The sequence below is a fragment of the Protopterus annectens genome, chromosome 7.part0, assembly GCF_019279795.1.
Source record: "Protopterus annectens isolate FY-2018-M chromosome 7.part0, PAN1.0, whole genome shotgun sequence".
NCBI classification, from domain to species: domain Eukaryota; kingdom Metazoa; phylum Chordata; order Ceratodontiformes; family Protopteridae; genus Protopterus; species Protopterus annectens.
Genome location: NC_056739.1, coordinates 601,682,825 through 601,703,187, shown reverse-complemented (window position 1 = coordinate 601,703,187; position 20,363 = coordinate 601,682,825). Strand labels below are relative to the sequence as shown.

Below are 20,363 nucleotides of genomic sequence, written 5' to 3'. Positions count from 1 at the left end.
TCATGAACATATGACTGATGTAGAAATGTACTGAACTGAGCAGTTTAAAAGAAAGCATTAAATAAATCTGGCAGTAACCAATGAAAGGAAGAAACATGATTAAGTTCTCCTTTTAGTGAGCTGTCTGACAGGTGAAAGGGCTAAATGCTAGACTCGTCTTGAATAGCAGCCTGTGAATTACCTCTCAACTGTTCAGATTTTCTGTTAGTCAAAAGAACTGTGGTTTTCTGGCAAACCATTTAGAACTGAAGTCGCCAAATAATGAAAGAAAATACATGCTAATGCATAACCTGTTATACTACCAACTTTCTTGCTTTATGAGCAAAATTTAAGCTCTGTCCATATTTTTGAGCTTTTGTCCTCCCATAACTTTTGGTTTTGTCCAGATTTTTGGAACCAAGCGGTTGAGAGGTATGCAAGCTAGTGGATCTGGCTAGGAAGGAATGGAAATTAGTGGCCAGTATCAGGTTGCTAGTCCCAGAAGTGGTGAAAGATTTGGTTAATGTGAAGCACCTCTGGAGAAATGCTCAACAGTGGACTCAAAACATATACGAACAAAGGAACTCTAGCCCAACCATACATGAACAAACAATCTCCAGCCCAGCCACAAAGTCTCTGGCATTCTAACCAAGCATTGTGAATATATTGAATAGTGCCCTAATTCTGGGGCTTAATATATCAGGGATTATACTGTGTTTCTCCCAAGAATGGGGAAGTGCTGTAGAAGCATAACAAAATATCCTATATCTCTGCAGGATGATCACCACAACCTTGCCTATCATCTATCCAGTACTTGGCCTTGAACCCAGGCAGAAGAAGAGGAATAACTGAGCCTAATCAGCAAAAAAACAGTGTTCACAAATGGAGCTTGGAACAAAAAGAGAAATATATGTGTATATATATATATATATATATATATATATATATATATATATATAATTGTGCATTTAGATGCACAATTGCTGAGTAAGTTGATAACTAACCCAGCTAAATGCAAATCGATATGTAACTCATTGGATAAAAACTATTTCACTAACAGAACCCATGACTCTACCTCCTCCAAAAGACTGGTCAGTAGCAGTATACCCCAGGGTTTAATTCTTATTCCACTCTTCTTTGACATTTACTTTTCAGAGGTTAAAGCTACTGTTAAAGGTTTATGGCTGACCAAGTTTGCAGATGGCTGCAAATTTGGTACCATCATAAACTCTCAGGGGGACACCAGATCCTCCAAGAAGACATTTCCCAAACAAATAGCTCATATCAAAACCATGGCCTAAAACCAGTGCCAAAAATAGTATCCTTAGGCAAATGTGTCCTCCCCTTTAACTATCACATCATCAACACACCTGTGAAAATTAAGCCAGTAATTCGAGAACTGGAAATGTATGTAGAGAATAAGCTGTCCTGACCATGTATCCACTATTGTAATAAAATCCTTTTCTACTGCATAGCTTATTAGTAAGGGTATGGCATCCAGGTCCAGGGCTATGATCATTGTTTATCAGCACTAAGTATAATGTCCCCTCAGTATGTACCTGTCCAAACACGACACAACTTGAATGGCTACAATTTCTCACAAACAAAATTTAGGACCTAAACTATAAAAGCTACACTGACCATCTCAAAGCTCTGTCCCTCTTCTCAGTATCTTACAGGATACTGAAGGACAATTTCTGCCTCACTTACAGAGCCTCAACTGACTGCATTCTTTCAGACCGACTGCACATATCTGCAAGTCCAATAGTGGCAAAAAGACTCACTCAAGAAATGTAAATCTCTTCTACAATGCAAATTGAACACACACACACACACACACACATATATATATATATATATATATATGTGTGTGTGTGTGTGTGTGTGTGTGTGTGTGTGTGTGTGTGTGTGTGTGTGTGTGTGTGTTTATCACAGAGAATATCACTTCTCTGGAATTGTCTTCCTCTCCACATAAAGCAAGGTACATCTCTTAATCTAGTCAACAGCAATCTGGACGAGTGGATGGAAAATTGCAAGGTTACCACTGGGTTTATCACTCTTTTCATTATAGATGGGAGTAAAATGTTGACATGTAAACGTCTGAAAAGATCTGGGTTATTCATACCTAATACATCAGCTATGGGTTATTCATATACAAGGGCTAAAAAAATTCTTGAGAATGCGTGCTTAGGTTTCTGAAGATCCCAATGGATTAATAGTCTAGAAGTAGAGAGTCAATTATCCGAGCTAATTGGAACCTTGGGTAGTTCAGGTAATCAAATTGGTTGGATAATCAAACATATAACTGAACCAGATAAAAAACTTCTAAAAATCTTGTTTTTTATTGTACAGAAGAATACACTTTTCAACCATTCAGTCATTCTAGTGGACAGTAAAGAATATTTTTCACATAAGAGCTGGCTACATACTAATAAAAAAAAAAAAAAAACATGCTCAATACGTATAATGTTTAAATATTCAGACTTTATGATTTTTCATACCCGAAAACTTTGGAAGGCTGGTTTGGATAATTGATGTTTTGGATAATCAACGTTCGGATAATCGATTCTCTACTGTAAGTACCTATAAAACTATTTGGCACACAATAATTGAATGGTTGATTGCAATGTGAGGTAATATTATTCTTTTAAGATTATATGGATTAGTTTTAGGTTTTAATGTTAAGGACAAACACTATTTTATTTGTATCCCAGATATGTTTTGTGGTATGCTGTGGAGGTAGAGGTTATTAAAGAAAAATGTGATAAAATATGGGAGATGGTCTATTCACACAAGCTTGAGTGATATCAGTACATTCATTCCTAGAAGCTAATTTGTTTAATGTAAGTGGCACTGGCAATAGAAATTTAAAAATGGTGCTTTTAACCCTCATTTAAAACAGGTCCCTCACAACACAGATACTAGAGAAGTTTTTTTGTAGATTTGGTACCCGATAGGAAGAATGCTCAGTGTACTAAAATCCACATTTGTTTCAGAAAATGATAACTCTGCTCTGTGAGTTACATTACATGACGATCTGACAAAAAACTTTAAATATGTCAATACATTCATATTTTTGAAATGTGTTTTGTCTGTACGTCATGCGCTTTAACCTGTTTTACAAATTACTCCTGACAAATATTTAAAAAAAGTTGGATCACATCTAAAACTTATTCTAAAATAAATATTAAATCTCTCAGACTTCACTGACACTTACTTTGACTGATTATAAAATATCACATTTCCTTGAATGAGCATCTTTTAATGCTAACAATTTTATTATACTCCACTTACGCACATCTGATTTGTATGAGCATCATTTATTTGAGGATGCCTCAGAATTTCCCACAAGGTGCAAGAGATTTAAAGAAATGCATTCTATGTTTCTACAAATATGCTGCAAGTTTGGGCATGTACGTGTGTTTCAATGTAGTGGTTCACTGCTTACAAACTAGAACCACCTTTGTTTCAAACTCAAGGATTTCATCTTCTTATAAATGTCCTTGTTAAAGAAAAGCATAATCAAAATCTGCATATTATAGAGAATATTCCTGTCAAAGAAACTTTGGGGAAAGGCCACATGTCCATGAAACTGCCCATAATTCTGTTTTCCATATTACACTCCGAATTCAGAATATCACTGTTGTAGTGAATTCTCATGCCACACAATTTCTAAAATGAATAAGAGGTCTTCATACAAACCCATTAAATATGAGAGGTAGTGTATTCATTAAATATCTCGAAATGGGAAATACCTCTAGGTCCGGAAGGGCCCGGTGGTCCAGGTGCACCTGGAAGGCATTGGAAATCATGGTAGCATTTTCTATTGAGTTGGCCTGAATGTTTTCCTTTTTCATTATGAAGATCAGCAGTCAACATCTAGATTTAGAAAAAATTAAACTTAGTGAGATCACCTTGTCTGAATGAAGCAGAGTAAATTGATATTAAAATAAGCAAAGCAACAATTTCTGAAACTGATCAGCAAAGTGATTCCTTTTCAGGTAAAGTTAAATAACTACAGTGGAGCCTTAATTTCACTTGGCTTTCTCTTGAAATTATTCCATAAATGCAATTCCAAATAACATTCATAAATTGCATATTGATAAAATACACATCATACATTTATTAGTGGTGTCATTACAACCCCAGTGAATCTCCCATGTTTTTAGGTAAAATGCATAGTATAAGTGATAAAAATAAAGCAATCTTAGTATAACAACAAACACAACAAATCTTAAATATAATGATGTTTAATTAAATAATAAACAAGACAGCAAATGCTGATGAGTAGTGGGATAAAGCCCTGAGTACAGTAACTTGGGTTTGATTAGTGGTCCAGATGTCGGAAGCGCTGCCAGCAGAGGATGTGTGATGTATGTATGATGTCACTGGTGGGAAAACAGCTAAGGAGTGCATCTGTGGATACTCAAGGTGGCTTGCTGAAGTTAGCCCTTTGAAGAAGGGAGGATCAGTTCATTGCAGACCACCCACTGCATGATCACAGGACCATTGCTTGGTACAAGCAAGTGATGGGTTTAAAGAAGGAAAAAAAAACATGACACCTTTCCTGCTATATTGGCCCCAGCCCCAATTGGAGAAAAGTCCAGGGCATAAGCAAGGTCAACTAGATGAAATAAACAAGAAAAGACACCAAGGTCAGTTGCGCCGAGGAAACAAATAAGCAAAAAAATAAATAAATAAATAAAAAGAATCATAAAATAAGATGTTGTTTGTTTATTGGCACAAGCAGGTGAATTGCCCAAGGCCTTTCACTAGTAATAACCAACACTGTAATATGGAAATAAGTACATTAAATCATGCTTGTTGATAAAGCAGCTTGTAGCAAGGCACTTAAACTGCTGAAAATAATCAGTTATTCTTAGAAATACAGACCACAGTATACATATGAACCGAGTAATACCACACAGCTTACATATAGTCAAGTTACATATATACACCACAGCACAGATAAGTAAGCAAATCTAAATGATAATAGAACATAGGATGCATATAGATAATGTGGACCTTGATTTCATAGTATATATAATGTATTTATTAAGGGTCTAGCTGCAGTGGTACAGCGGTAGCATTGTTGCCTCAAGGCAAGAGGTTCTCCTGTTCGATTCATGGCTGGAGTGCCTTCTCTGTGGAATCTGCATGTCCTCCCCGTGGTCGAGTGGCCTCCGAAAGACATGCGTGAATGGGCGTGTCTTCGCTGAAGGTTGGGCGTCGGGCTGGCAACTCGGCACAATAAAAAAATCTACTGCCGATCATTAGCAGACCGAAGTTCCACTGTGGCGACCCCTAACCAGGAAAAGACAAACAAACATAATGTATTTATTAAAGGTACACATCAGTGCGCTAGCAATATACATTTATGAATAAAATATAGCATACAATGAAAGTTCGTAAAGAGGATAGCAATAAGAAAAAGATTAAACTACAAATCCAGTGAGATCAAGATGTGGTTAGTAGTTCACTATTTATGACATGTATAATATTCACAACATTTCTGACATTGGCGGTTGTAGTACTATGCTCTGTATTCAGATGCAATATTAGATGTAGAAGTGTTTGATGCCAGGTGTGTGATGGTAGCTAGTGACATCCAAACCAAAGAGTAAGAATGTCACACAGACCGTCCATTCAGTACTGTAATATCTGCAAGGAAGACAGATATGGAGAAGTGCTCTGAGAGCCCCAGTGAAACAGCATCTCCAGAGGACTAGAGTCTATGCAGGAACAGTGTATGTGAAGAAATGCTTTGAAAATAAGACACAGAGTTATGGATATGTGAGACACCATGACAGTAGGCACCCTAGCCTCCTCAATGAATATCAAATGAGTAAACAAATACTTATGGAGAGTACAATGTTTATCCACAAACATGCAGAGGGATATTATAAATGGGGAATACTGCTTCCAATGAAATGTCTTGAAAATAAGAGAGATTTGGAGTTATGTCAGATACCACAACAGTAGACATCCTTTATTCTCTACTCTAAGGAATTACAAATAAATAAACCGTTAAATGCACAGCGATACTGAGAATGGGGATCAGCATGTACGATGAGATCATGTGGAAATGAAAGATACAAATGAAGTTATGTGAGGTACCATTACTGATAAGTAAACCATTAAATACAATACAACGTGTATATACTGGTAGATGCAGAGGGATACTATGAATGGGAATCAGCACATACGATGAAATTGCTTGGAAATAAAAGTCCCAGATGAAGTTATGTGAGGTACCGTGATGGTACGCATCCAAGCTTCTGTATGGAATAAAATGTGAGTACATGTAAACACTTAAATATATGTATTTGTATATATGACCATGTCAGCATTAATCATTTGCAAATAAGTCACTATCAAAAGAGTGAACAAAATGTATCAAACACACCTTTAACAAAATTAAAAAAAAAAAAGCACACATACCTGAAACCCATAATAAAACTACAACATAATAAAGAATAAAACAAAAAAAAACCTTCACAACATTTTTTTGCAACTTCACAAACTCCAAAAATCACTCAACAGTGGGGATAAGGCATTTTCCCAAACCCAAAAGAAAAGCTATCTTGCATAACTCCATCCTCCCAAATAACACAGACTTCCCTATAAATACCTAACAGACAACCATGCACTCTACCAGATATTAATTCCATGCATATACATCTTTACACCAACGTAAGTAAAGAGATAATGAACACAATCTACTGAGCTCTTTTCAGGCCATGAAAGAATCAGACTATGCACTAATGAATGATTTAGGGGAGGGACATCACAGTGCTACAAGGAGTCAAGAAACATTCAGAAAGACGGTCAGTATGGAGAAGGAATAATATGCATACAAAAGAGAATCATTGGAGCTTTTCTCATAGATCCCAAAAAATACCGCATGGACATGGTGCTGCTACTTCAGAACATGTCTGTGTGGTCTGAAGGGGTCATCCTGATACAGACAGGAGCATAGAAACAGACTGTAGGGGCCAACTGCTCTGTTTCTTAACATTTATACTAGATAGGTGTGTTGTGTATTTGTGCCACTGTGCAGGTATAACGCTATATATATTATCTTATGCTTCTTGGGCTGTTTCCAAATAGTAAGCAGTAGTATTCATTCTCCTGCTAATAAGCTAGTAGAGTTTTTTGTAGGGTTTCAAATACCCAAAGTAGAACTCTTTTGTAGAAACTTGGAATTTTAAAGGACAAACTATAAATACAACTAGTACTAGGACAGAACTTCACATTTTTGCAAAAATAAAAGTTTTTTCTTATAGCATTTAATTTGCTTATGCTGTTTTGTATAACATTTAGGTGTTTCAGATATAAAATAACTGGTTTATGTAATTATTAAAGAAAACTAAGGATGTATTTTTAGTCTTACAGTTTCAGGATATTTGCCATTTTTTTTACTTTTTTCCTTAGGACACAATTGCTTAAATAGGGACTGTCCTGAGCAAAGAGGGACAGGTGGTAAACTCTATTTATTTGTTATTAGCTTCAGTGAAGGTATGGTGGCACTCTTTCCCAATCACATTAGAAACTTGGAAGCTGTCCACATTTGGACCAAATATAGACTGAAGAACTGAACAGGTAATCATTTGCATGCTTGCAAATAAATGTATAATATCTATTTATCACTCACATCAATTGTCTAAGATTAAGACATGGAATCAGCAGACGTGCAGGTACGGAGTAGTGTACAAGCAGTCAATGTAGTGAAGAGGTATGTATTTCTAAATTAAACAACAAAAACTGTGACACAAAATCCTCTCTGTTCATTTTAATGCACTTCTGAAGACATGCACACCCCTACGCATTTCTTTAAAAAATTCTAGCTGTAATGTTAACTTACCAGTGGATGAAGACTAAACACTTGAGCTTCAATGGCCCAGTGTTTGACTGACCAACAATCGGATCTCTGCTGTAGGCAATCACTCTTAGCAGGTGTGCTGTCAGTGATGCCCTTTTGAGGGTAATTATCCCCTTCTTTGGTATATATAAGTTTGGGGGGTGAAGGTCTTGCCCCCCTGCAAAAAACACATGTTTTTCAGCAGTTTTGCCAGCGACTGCAGTTCAGGGATTCCAATCCTTAATGTGTATTTATTTATTTATTTAAATTTGTTGACTGGGAGTGTCCGACTGGACGTAGGTCCATTTTCAGCGGAGGCCCGGGGAGAAAAGCTCCACAGTAAAATAAACAGACAGTAGTTACATTGGATTACATAGCAATTAACAATTTAACATAGCAATTACTTACAACATATTTACAGATGAAGAACATAATACATCAGTAGACAACTAGAATCTTTATCTGTGAAGTACATAACAGACATTAACAAATGTTACAATGAGAAGTTCCTGCTGTATAATAAGTACTAGGCTTATGAGCATCTGAGCTTGCTATAATCAAGGTAGTTAGTCGAGTGGAAAGAAAGGTAGTGGTTGGATGGGGTGGATGATATTAGAGTGGGAGTTGCAAGGGCATAGCCAGCATGTTTTTAGGTGCGCTTTTAGTAAAGTTTTGAAGTGGGTGCATGATGGTATGGAGGTAATTGTGGGTGGGAGTGAGTTCCATAATTTGGCTATGGCACAAGAGAATAGTGCTTCACCAGCAGAGTTAGTGGCTTTTGTGATCTGCAAGTGATTTTTGTTGCTGGATCTTAGTGGTCTGGTGGTGCGATAGGGTTGGAGTAGATTCTGGAGGGATGGGACATTTAGTGGATGGTTTACTAGTTTCTGGGCGAGTGAGAGTTGATACCACTGAAGGAGGTGAGGGAGTTCAAGCCAGCCCAGTTCAGCAAGTGAGAGACAGTGGTGACTATGGTAGGATGCCCCCATGGCGAATTTGGCGATTTTGTTGTAGCAGGTCTCTAGCTTGTTTAGATCACATTGCCTTAAGTTGGTATATATTGGAGAGGCATAAAGTAAGGTGGAGATAAGGTGGGAATTTGCTATTGAAATCTTTGCTGCTTTGGTGAGAAATTGCTTATTTCTGTATAACGCTCCTAGTTTTTTGTGGACTTTTTTATGGTCATGGATATGTGAATGTCAAATTTTAGATTATTGTCTATTTCCACTCCTAGCAATTTAGTGTGCTCAGTTGGGTATATAGTGGTGTTGTCTTTTGCTGTGATGTTAAAGTGAGAGTTGTTTTGAGTATGTTTGGTGGGTTGGAAGATGAGTAGTTTAGCTTTGTTTGGGTTGAGTATTAATTGGGCATCGGATAAGCATGTTTCAACAGAGGAAAAGGCTTCCTGTGTGACTTTTTGCAGTTTTGGTAGGGTCTGGGCTGAGCAGATGATGGTCGAGTCATCTGTGTATTGTATGAGTGTGCCATGTTTGGTGGCAGAGGCTAGATTATTGGTGTAAACAGAGAAGAGTAGGGGTCCAAGGATGGATCCTTGGGGAACCCCTATGGAGACAGGTAGTTGGGGAGATATGTCATTCTGCCATACAACGGATTGTTGGCGGTCAGACAGGTAACTCTGAAACCAGTTGGTGACTGATTGTGAGAAGGATAGGTTACTGAGGACAGAGATAAGTTGTTTGTGTGGGACCATGTCAAATGCTTTAGATAGGTCTAGGAAAGTAGCAGAGGAGAGATAGCCATTGTTTTTATGCTGAAGGATAGTGTTAGTAAAGGAGAGTAAGGCAGTGGCGGTGCTATGGTTTGATCGGAAACCAATGTATTTCCTTTCATCCACTCATAGTGGAAGCTATTAGTATTTCAATTAAAATAAAAAATAAATACAGAGTATTTCAGCATAGTATACTACTGCACAATGTTTGAAAGAAAATTAAACATACTAATACTTATTAACTCATTTATGTTCTAATACATGATCTTGCATGAGATTGTAACTGGAGGTGTTATATATAAATCTTGTCTGATGCTAGAGCTTCTTATATCATTATGGTTAAAATGAATAAAATCTTTAAACAAAAAGAAGAACAAGCTGCATGTTAATGTGCATACATTGTCTGCACGTTTAAACCAACACCTGAATGCTGAAAGTAAGGTTGGCTTGAACCCATTAAAAACCTTTTAGTTTTAATAAGACAAAACATAGAAGAAAACTTACAAACTCAGAAGTAAATGGTTTACTGAATAACAGAAGGATTTAACTTGACCCTTAGGCACAGCTCTTTAAGAAAGCTGTTTAGCCACCTAGTTACAGTAACAAAATCATTACACTCTGAGGAAGAAATAGGCAAGATGTACATTATTTACAAGCCTGAATCCAACTGTCATGTTAACAGTCACTAGGTACTAATTTTGTATCCAAAAATATTTTTTTTCTCAAAATGGAAGTACATTAAAAAACAGCAGTGTTGCTATAACATTTTTCTGTAGACTTGTATAAGAACACTGAACTATTTATGAGACATATAGCCAGAAAATGGAATAATCATTTATTTATTTATTTGACATTTGTTTACTGGGAAAGTCGAACTGAGCCAGAAAGTGCCCATTTTCAGTGGAGGCCTGGGGACAAAAGCTCCACAATCACAATATTTCAAAAATTAAGTACAGATATTTTCAATCATAAAGTTTCATGTTACATTACAAAACATCAAGTACAAATGTTTAAATTACAAAGTATCATGTTCAAATTATAAGAATGAAAAATGTTGTAATGAGAAAAACATAAAAGATATATTTCATAATAGAGTACAATGAAAAACAATAACATGAGTTAAAAAGAATATGTGAGGAAAAATTCAATAGTCATGTGATGCCTGTGCATTGGCCCAGTAATCAAGAATCCTCAATCCTCACCACTAACACCAGTGAGGGGCGTCCACATTGGTAAGGATAACAAATACAAACACAGTAAAGTACAGTTTCCCTTAACAGAACACAGGGATCACAGTCAGTCTGGGGCTGGTTTCTCCCTTTCTCTCCAGATCCCCAATAAGACTCCCCACTAGCACACAGCCAAGTAGTCAAACCAAAACCTCCAGTGCCCTTTCCGTCCAACCAATGCTTCATGTCCCTGCCCAAGTAGCTGACACACACTCACACACACTTTGTGATCTGGTTTATATACAAACACACACACTCCTGGGGAAGGCTGGCACAGGTTCTCCAGCTATGCCCCCTCCTGCCAAACTATAAGGTAGTAATCACTGCAACCAACAACTCTTATCAGCTACTAAAAAGGCCCTTACCAAAGGGTGTCCAATTATTACTGTGCAATATTATTATCCAATTAGTAAGTGTGACGAACAACAAGGCTTATTTGGAGTGGCTTGTACAGTATCACTCTATACATGCAATGTACTCTACAGCTTAAATTATCTTTGCACAAAACAGCCATGGTTGAAAGATTTAAAAATATTTAATAATAAATAATAAAAACACAAGACAAATCTTCTCAATTCAACACAGTGCTAGTCAAGAGTTCAGAAATCACAGGAAAATGCTTAAACTAATACTGTAAAATAGTCTGACATAAATATAGGAAACAGCTAAACTAAATCTGACTAAATTCCTATCTAAGAGCAATCACAGTTCTAAATAAACTTTCATATAGTGCAAAGGCAGAGTAATGGTGAGTGATGTTCTTCAGACATTTTAGATGACATCATTCTTTTTTGGTTCCCAGGCTAACAGAAACTCAGAGTTTTAACATTTCGTTGATCTTGCACCTGGCCAGAAAACTACAGCAATAAAAGACATTATATATGTAAAATTGAGCAATTAACTATGGTCTCAAAACAACATTTAACACAGTTTTCTTGCATTTAGGAGGACACGCCTGTGGATTACATTCATATTTACAATGACATAGAATTATCTACAAAATTCTATCTAGTTAGGCTGGCAGCCTTTACATATCTTCACAAGTCATATTAGTTGTTACATAGATTAGTATAGTAATAGCCCATGACTGGGTGTGGTTATGTTGGATTTACCCATGGTTGTTTGCTCATTAGGGTGAAACCTGAGTAACCAAAAAAGCCAACCATGGGTAAGTCCAGCATTATTTACACCCAGCCATGGGCTATTGCTGTTCTACAATGGTGTTAGTTTTGTGTTGTGTTGTGCTTTTGTTATTACTTAGCTTCCTCTTTGTTTTATTTTATATTCTTCTACTTTTTCTGAGAGAAAATAGTTCCATACTTTTAGTTTAAATTTACTGTTTATTTTTTTTTAATTTAAATACAATTTATTATGAATTTTTCAAGAGATCTAAGAAGAGAACTATATAAATAAACATATTTTTAAAGATTTTGCTACATTTTGCTATTGCAGTTTCTTTTATATTGTTATACTGCTTCTGATTTGTTTGTTGTCTATCGTCAGATGTTGGCTTGAGTTCTTCTTAGTGTAGTACCTGATGAGATCTTATGTTTATAGTTAGCTATGTATACATTTCATATTTTAAGGTTTAAGTTATATACAAGCATAAATGCACTTACTTATTATGTTGGGTTTGGTTGTTGCAGATGTTTACTCTTCCATAATTTATTTTTTCTTCTTTGGTTTGTGATGCACCTAATGTATTTTCAAAGTTTGGATCTTCTGTGTTATGGAGTTTCATTTTTTTTTTTTGGTTTATTGTCTGTTTTATCACTATTATCTTCATTTATTGGAATTTTAGTGTTTGTTTTGTGTTTAAGAAAGTATTTTCCCCATGTTTTGAATTCATCTAGTGATGGTTGGTAATAGGAGTGTAGTAATGTCTCACTTTTATATCCTATAATGCTCATTATTTGTCATGCTGTTGCTCTTAATGAGTGGTTTGTATAGCTTGATAAATTTGCTAGTTTGCAGATTTCTGGTAGCATTTTTGAAAGATATTTATTCCCATAGGCTGTGTTGTGTACCATGTTTGCATTTTGTCTTGTATATCTTGTGAAAGTCTCTTTGGATGGAGAAACAGTGTTGTTGTATTAGGTAGAATTTTTTGAAGGTATTTTTTGAAACTTTTTATAGGGCATGATGGGTCTGTGAGATTTTCAAACACAAATCTTCTAAGTCATTTGTTTTGTGAGTTTGTAATATTCTGTATGTTTTTTGGTATGTTTGCTAAAATTTTTTGCTAAGTATTCTGTGACATCTTCATTTTTTATTGTGAAACTGTCTTGTGTGAGGTATCGCACGCCTTCATTTCCATGTCTTGCAAAGTGTAGTTGGATATCAAACCAGAATTTTCTGATGAGTCCATCTGCTGTGTTTGGGGGAAAATGCTTGGCTGTTTCTCAGTTGTGTTATTTCTTGTATTGTTAGTGGGTGGTGATGTTCTGCTGTATCCTTTCATTTTCTTCTGTATTTCTTAATTACTGATTTAAATACATTATTAGCATTTGTTAGGTACGTATCTGTAATTATGTTCATTTTTCTGTTTAATGGTGGGCTGTTTATAAATCTGTTGAGTCCTGTACATATGGCTACAAATGCGCTTATAACATATTATTTTCCACTTGTGTTTCATAATTCTCTTAGCATTGAGTTTAAGTGCAAGTCTGTACTGTAGTTTTTTGTTTTTGCCAGTTCTGAAATATGTTTATAGGGGTCTACTTCATATGACTGAAATTTCATTTGACTGAAATTCATTTGACTGAGACCAAAACACTGACAATTCAAAAGACTGAAAACTCATTTGACTGAAACTCTTAACACTAACACATTAAAGTAAAAGGTACATGCTCTTTTCCCCGCTGTAGTGCGATCCTGGAGTTAGTATGTATAGTTGGGGGAGTGTGGGGGGCACATCCCCCCCACATACTTTATACATTTGAAACCATACACATGGATATTTATACCTGCAATGAATAAAACTCTTTGCAGAAAACAATATTTACCTAAACTGGGGGGGGGGGTTGCTCACCACACCCCCAATTCACACCCCTCCTAACTATATATGCTAACTTCAGGATTGCACTACAGTGGGGGAAAAGGGCATATACCTTTTACTTCAATGTGTCAGTGTTATGAGTTTCAGTCAAATGAGTTTTCAGTCTTTTGAACTGTCAGTGTTTTTGTCTCAGTCAAATGAATTTCAGTCAAATGAAATTTCAGTCATATGAAGTAGACCCTAGACCACTTTGTTTGTCATGCTCATTTCTTCCTTTTGTAATTCTAGTATTTCTATTTCTTAAATTGTTTTTCTGCATGTCTTTTGTTGGTTTCTTGTTTTCTATTACTTTGAAAATTTTCTTTTTGATTCTGAAGAGTATGGGTCATCATATTGTCCTGCTTTCTCTGGGAATTATGTTGGACTTCCTCTTCTTGCTATTGCAGTACTTTCTTGCTTGTTGAAGAATGAGTTATTATCTCTGGTATGTTGTCATATATTTCCTGTAGCTCACCTTCAGTCTTTAGATCAAAGTTTAGTTCCATGTTTTTTTTGTTTTGTTTTTTTTCTTTTTTTACTGTTATTGGCAGTAATTTCTTGAGTTTATGGTGTTTTAGAGTTAAGAAGGCTCATGGATGGTTGTGGTATTTATATGAGGATATATTGATTGGTTTTATGTTGTTCAGAATATTTTACTCTAGGTTTGAGTGGTTTTGTCATAGGTTTAGATTATTTTACATTTTATGTGTAATACTTTTCTTTTTTTTTAATTTATTCAGTTTATCTGAAATGAGCATGGTTTTTCGACTATCCATTCAGCATGCTCATTTGGGAATATTAATTAGTCTGTATTTAAATAGATTGGTTTATTTATTATTTCATTTTTTGAAACTGTAATTAATTGTAGATATTGGCAAAATGCATGGGTTGTTGTCCTTATTTTAAGTATTAACTGAGGCTATAACTGTTTTTAATTTGTGTTAATGTTATAGGAATATAATGTGACTGTGCATTGATGTAGTGAAACAGGAAAGCGTACTTATTACTGTCTCTCTGTAGTCATGCTTGAGTTAATAGCAGTAACCTGTTATGTAAGATGTACAGTTTTATAAGTTTTTGTATTTTTTTTGTTTATTTATGAACAAGCTGCATATACAGTGCTTAAGCAGAGAAAGTAGTTTAAAAACACAATCCCAACTTCTCACACAGTGTCTGCTAAGTGTAATAAAAGGTCCCAGCAAGTAAATAACTTCAACAGTTGTGATGGTGCTATAAATACCACATCCTAAAACTCTTAAGTCAGGTTGTATTTATTAGAAAACATATTAGATAAATAGATAATTCATGGGTTGGTCACGTATAGAGTCACATTATGTTCTTATGAGTTTTTTCTATGTAGTTGTTTTGTTTATTTTCGGAAGTGATTTTGGTGTTTAAACTTAGTGAGTGTCTGTGAGTTGAATACTTTTAGATGTAGAAGTTGTTCACAAGCTACTATGTCAACCACAGTCTTCTAAATACAAGAAAAATCAGGTACATTTTTGATTTTTTTTTATACCTGATTTTTCTTGTATGTAGAACATCGCAGCTGACATAGTATCATATGAACATCTAAAAGTATTCAGTGCAAACACAATCTTTTGCATATGCACACAGGAATGTGCAACCTCTTAATGATACTTTAGCAGCCCAGACTTTTTCCTGTTGGTGTATGCTCGATTTACAATGGACATGCTGTTTGGACTGACCAATCAGCATGCTCATTTTTCAACAGTTACAATCTAATCTTCCACTGTATAATATGTGATAGAAAAGACCAGAGACAATTCTAATACCATATTAAAAGACAAATGTTCATATTATGGTTATAGAGGGATAAAGGAAGAAGGATGGAGACAAATAGTAATGAAAGGTCTGCAGAGGTAAAACAAAAAAGAATAGATTAGGAGGTGGGAGAGGAATGTGAAGTAGGATTTAGGTTGAAGGGGGTGAGTGAAGTATAGTGAGCAAGTTCAGCCAGGACTGGCACAGGTGCAGGTCAAACATTTTGTAAGTTGTTGCATATGTCTGGTCAGTCACATACAGAAGGGGGCACTATACCCAAAGATGGGTCTGATAAGGGCTGAATAAAGTGGCACTATGACTTCCTATGTAGCTAGATGCCATGCCCTTACTTATAAGTTGGGCAACCCAGAATGATTTTCTTACTATCTTGGCAAAATGGTGGTCAAAGGCCAAATTACTCTCTACATACTATATATTCCTAGATCCCAAAGTACAGAGTCAACTCTTAAGGGTGTCTTATCAAAGGAGTGATTAGCCTGGGTGGCTGTTTTCCCAAAAGGTACTATAATGCATTTTTTGGCACTGAGTTTTGATCCAGGAATTTGACATCAGTCATTTGTCTGTGTTAAACCCTCTTGTAAGATATTTGTGTTGTGGAGAGCATCTTCGATAGCTCCCAGTTTGCAGGCATCAGAAAATTCAGTTAGCCAAAGGCCCTTACCTCCATGTAGTAGATGCCAAGTAGGAACAGTCCTAGCATGGATCTCTGAGGTTCCCCACTAGTGAATGGTCTCTTAGTGTTGGTGATTTCACCAATCCTGACTTCTTGGGTATTGAATGTGAGCCATCTGGTAATCCAGAGAGTAAGGGTTTATACCCAGTTTGGTGATTTTGTAAATTATACTTCAGTGGATATTGTATTGAATCCTTTTGCCAGGTCCAGGTAGGCAGTATGCACCATCTTCCCCTCATCCATTGCCTTGCTGACCTTCTCAAAGACGTCTATGAGGATTAGTGTGCATGATCTTCCCTTGAAAAAAAACAAACTGGGTTGAATCCAGTGTCTGAAGGCTGCCTATGTTTTTTTTGATAATTTCCTTAATAATTCGCTCTATGGCTTTGCAAACTAGACAAGTCAGGTTAATGGATCTGTAGTTTCTGGGGTCAGTCGATGATCCACCCTTGTGAAGCAAGATAACCACTGCAGTCCTCTATTTTCATGGTACAAAGCTGTTTTGAGGCTATAGTTCAAATGTGACTCAAGTGGTCCTGATAGGTCATGTTTCAAGCAACTTAGAAGGCATTTGGGGATATTGCCGAGGCCCATTGAGGCTGCAAATTTGGCTTTAGCAAATACCATCAGAACCTGCTCCTTGCTAATAGTTGGGGGGATATGCTAGTGTGTATTTCTTGGAGGCAGATGAGGGGAACTTGGGAGGGGTCGATATTAAATGCTCGAAGAGGTGTTACATCGAATGCCTCTTTGGCGACATGTAAACACCAACCACACTAAACCACGAACGTTCAAAACAGCACTTTCCCTTGGAAACAAATTGCTAACACCAAAAAGACATCCACATAATTTCAAAGATAACTAAGTGGGGTGTTTCCCCACCACACCCCCCAATGTGGGTGGCTGTGCCACCCACACCCCCCCAACTGAATATATCAACTCCAAAATCGCACTACAGTGGTCTAAAGGGTAATGTCATGGCTCAGGCCAAGCAATTTTTTTTCCCTAGGAAAAAAATTGCTGACATGAGCCTTCGTTATTTTGAGATTTCGGTCTATATGTATCGGCAAAATGGCATTCGCTGTATTCTCTCATCTAATATAGACCCAGTTGGGAGTGAAGATTAACTGAATTTGGAAGCCAACAGATTTGTTATATCCTCTGCTTAGTGAAGGGAGCACCATGGACCACCACTTCAGCATACTGCTGTTACTGCCATTGAGGTTACTGACATAGTTGTATAAGGCCTTCTGGTTTTCTTTAGCCTGGAGCTATTTTTACCTCATACTTGGTCTTGTTGGACTTAATTAGTTCTCTTAGTTTCATGTTTAGTTTAATTAGAGAGCTCTTATTATGGGACTTGCTTTTCCTGATTTTAGCTATGATTTTTTTTCCTTGTGTTATAGAACTTTTTAAGGTCAGGATTCCACCAGTGTGGTATGTTTTTAGAGTTTGCTTTAGTCTCACTTCTAGTAGGTACAACAGCCTCTATACAGCCATTTACATGGCACAATTCTGCATGGTTTGCGTGAACTTGTGGTTAGTTGGGGCACTGAATTTTAACAAATTTTCACTGGATGTGGTTTGCTTTGAAATAGTTCCTGTTACAGGGTTTTCTGGGGTTTCTGAGTTGATTTTTATTTTCAACCACAAATCATGTAGACAGTGCAGCGATACTGAAACACCAAAATTTTTTAAAATTGGCAATAAAAATCAACTGTGTAACTTTATACAATATTATCCTTTAATATAACACAAAACAGGATTTCGCCCCACCAAAATTGCTGGAACTTCATCAGATAACATAGCACAATGAAAATGTATGTTAAAATCACATAATTAACCAATCACATTTAAAAGAATCAAACACACCTCCAATGTGAACCAATCATAACAGGATAATAATGTATATAGTTACACAGTTGAATTGTATTGTCAATTTGAAAAACTTTTAGTGTTTCAGTATCGCTACACTGTCTACGTGATTTCTGATTTTTATTTTGAAGGTGATGACTTTGTGGTTTGACCTAACCAGGAAGGACGTGACACAGAGGGGTTTGCAGCACTCTTCCATATTGGTGAGTACAAGGTCCAGTATGTTTAAACCTTATATAACAATTATTGTATATTTTTATATAACAATTATTGTATATTTTCTTGATTTATTTCATAAAATTCTTTTTCTTTGTTAAAGTATTTTCTATCATTATTTTCTAAATCTTCCAATGCATCATATGTTTTTTTATATTTTTCTTTCTCTACTTTTCTCACATCATATTGCTACTGTAAAAGTCATTTTTTATATTTTTCCTTAAATATCCTCCAGCATTCAAACTAATTTTTATAAAATATTCTCATAGTAATACAATCTTCCCATAACTATTACTAATCTCTCAACTTCGTCATTCCATGGTTTCTCATTTATTCTTTCTATTTCTTTGCCTATTTTTTATATATTCCTTGTTTTCTTTTATCTCTAGCCACATTGAAAGATGATCAGAAAATCCTGTTTCAGCTACATCCCCTTCTCCTATAACTAAACATTCTGATACTATAAAATAATTTATATATATATATATATATATATATATATATATATATATATATATATATATATATATATATGTGAGAGGGGAGCTTTGAGCAGCCTATTTGTCCCTGGAGGAGTGGTGTCAGCCCAGAAGTTAGTAGTTTATCAGCCATTCTGGGCTAATTTCTATCTCTTTCACTTCCCTGCTATAAAAACCACATTTGTGCGGGTTTGTGCACCGGGCAGCACCATTTAGCTAGAGTTAAACTATTCTCAGTTCAATGAAGTCTACTCTTCAATTTTTCCTTGGAGCTAGACAAACCTTCAACTTTAGCACTCAAACCATTCATTTCACAGTCAAGCACTTGCTTAAAACTCATAGCAAACACTAATTAACCATAGCACTAGACCCTCCCCATGCTGTCCAGAAGGACAAGGCTCTCTATTCGTCCCTACCAGTCAATCAGAAAAACAGCTTACTCAACCTATTCAGGCATGTCCAAAGGGCAGTTTCCTGTGTACTCTCCATTCCAACTGATGAATCTGGGCATTTTGAGGCAATGTTACAACTGCCTCATGTACACAGACAACCCTCTCCTCCTACCATGGAACACTAATATATGCGAGAGATGCAATTATACAGCCAAACTGGAGGCAAAGCTCTCTCAACCCAAGACTGGAGCTGACAGTCAAGAGGAAAAGGGTAATACTTGCAACACACCACCAGTCTCACATAGACCTAATAAACCAACACCGGCAAATAACACACATGAATACATGAAAACATACTCGGAGGCTCTAAATAAAAATCTGCAAAAGCAACAGAGACCTCCAAAGCAGACATCCAAGCAACCTCCACAACCCATCACCAACCATGAAACACATACTTCACATAATCAGTGTGCCATGCAATCACAGCCCTTAACGCAAAATAACATACCCAACACACTAGTAATAGGTGACTCTATAGTCAGGCATACTGATGTCCCACTAACTAGGCTGGACAAGGAGAAGGTTACAATTAACTGCCTGTCAGGTGCCGGGATCCGCCACATAACACAAGCACTCAGGTCACTCCAAAACAAGTACAAATACATCTCTGTCATTGTCCATGTTGGTGTAAATGACCTGAGACGTACCTCTCTGGACTTCATGAAAAGAGACATGGAAGAGCTCTCTGATCATGTAGCCCAGGCCAGTATGACCCTGACCCTGAGTAGCATCCTGCCCTCACCAAGAATGATGCCACAGTATAAAGAAAAAATGATCAATTTCAACAATTGGCTAAGTTTCTGGTGTCATTTGAAGGGGATCAGGTATCTGTCTGCCTGGGATGACATGCTCAACAAGCCACGTTGCTTTGCAAGAGATGGCTTGCACCTGTTACCCTTAGGCTTTTGAATACTGGCCAAGGCTCTTGCTGCCCCCATATTGCCTTTTTTAGGCAAGGCTCAGTAGACAAACCCACCACCATAAATAGCACAAGTAACCAAAAACTGAGGGTAATGCTACTCAACAC

The 20,363-nt window shown here is 36.5% G+C and overlaps 1 protein-coding gene across 3 annotated transcripts in view; it reads right to left on the bottom strand.

Moving 5' to 3' along the window:
- The window catches only part of LOC122806621 (collagen and calcium-binding EGF domain-containing protein 1-like), an 876,736-nt gene that overhangs the window by 297,988 nt on the left and 558,385 nt on the right, over positions 1–20,363 (bottom strand). For all 3 annotated transcript variants that reach the window (XM_044077195.1, XM_044077194.1, XM_044077196.1), the window contains one exon: positions 3,735–3,858. In XM_044077195.1, the coding sequence (XP_043933130.1) occupies positions 3,735–3,858 (124 nt within the window). The remainder of the gene's footprint in view (positions 1–3,734; positions 3,859–20,363) is intronic.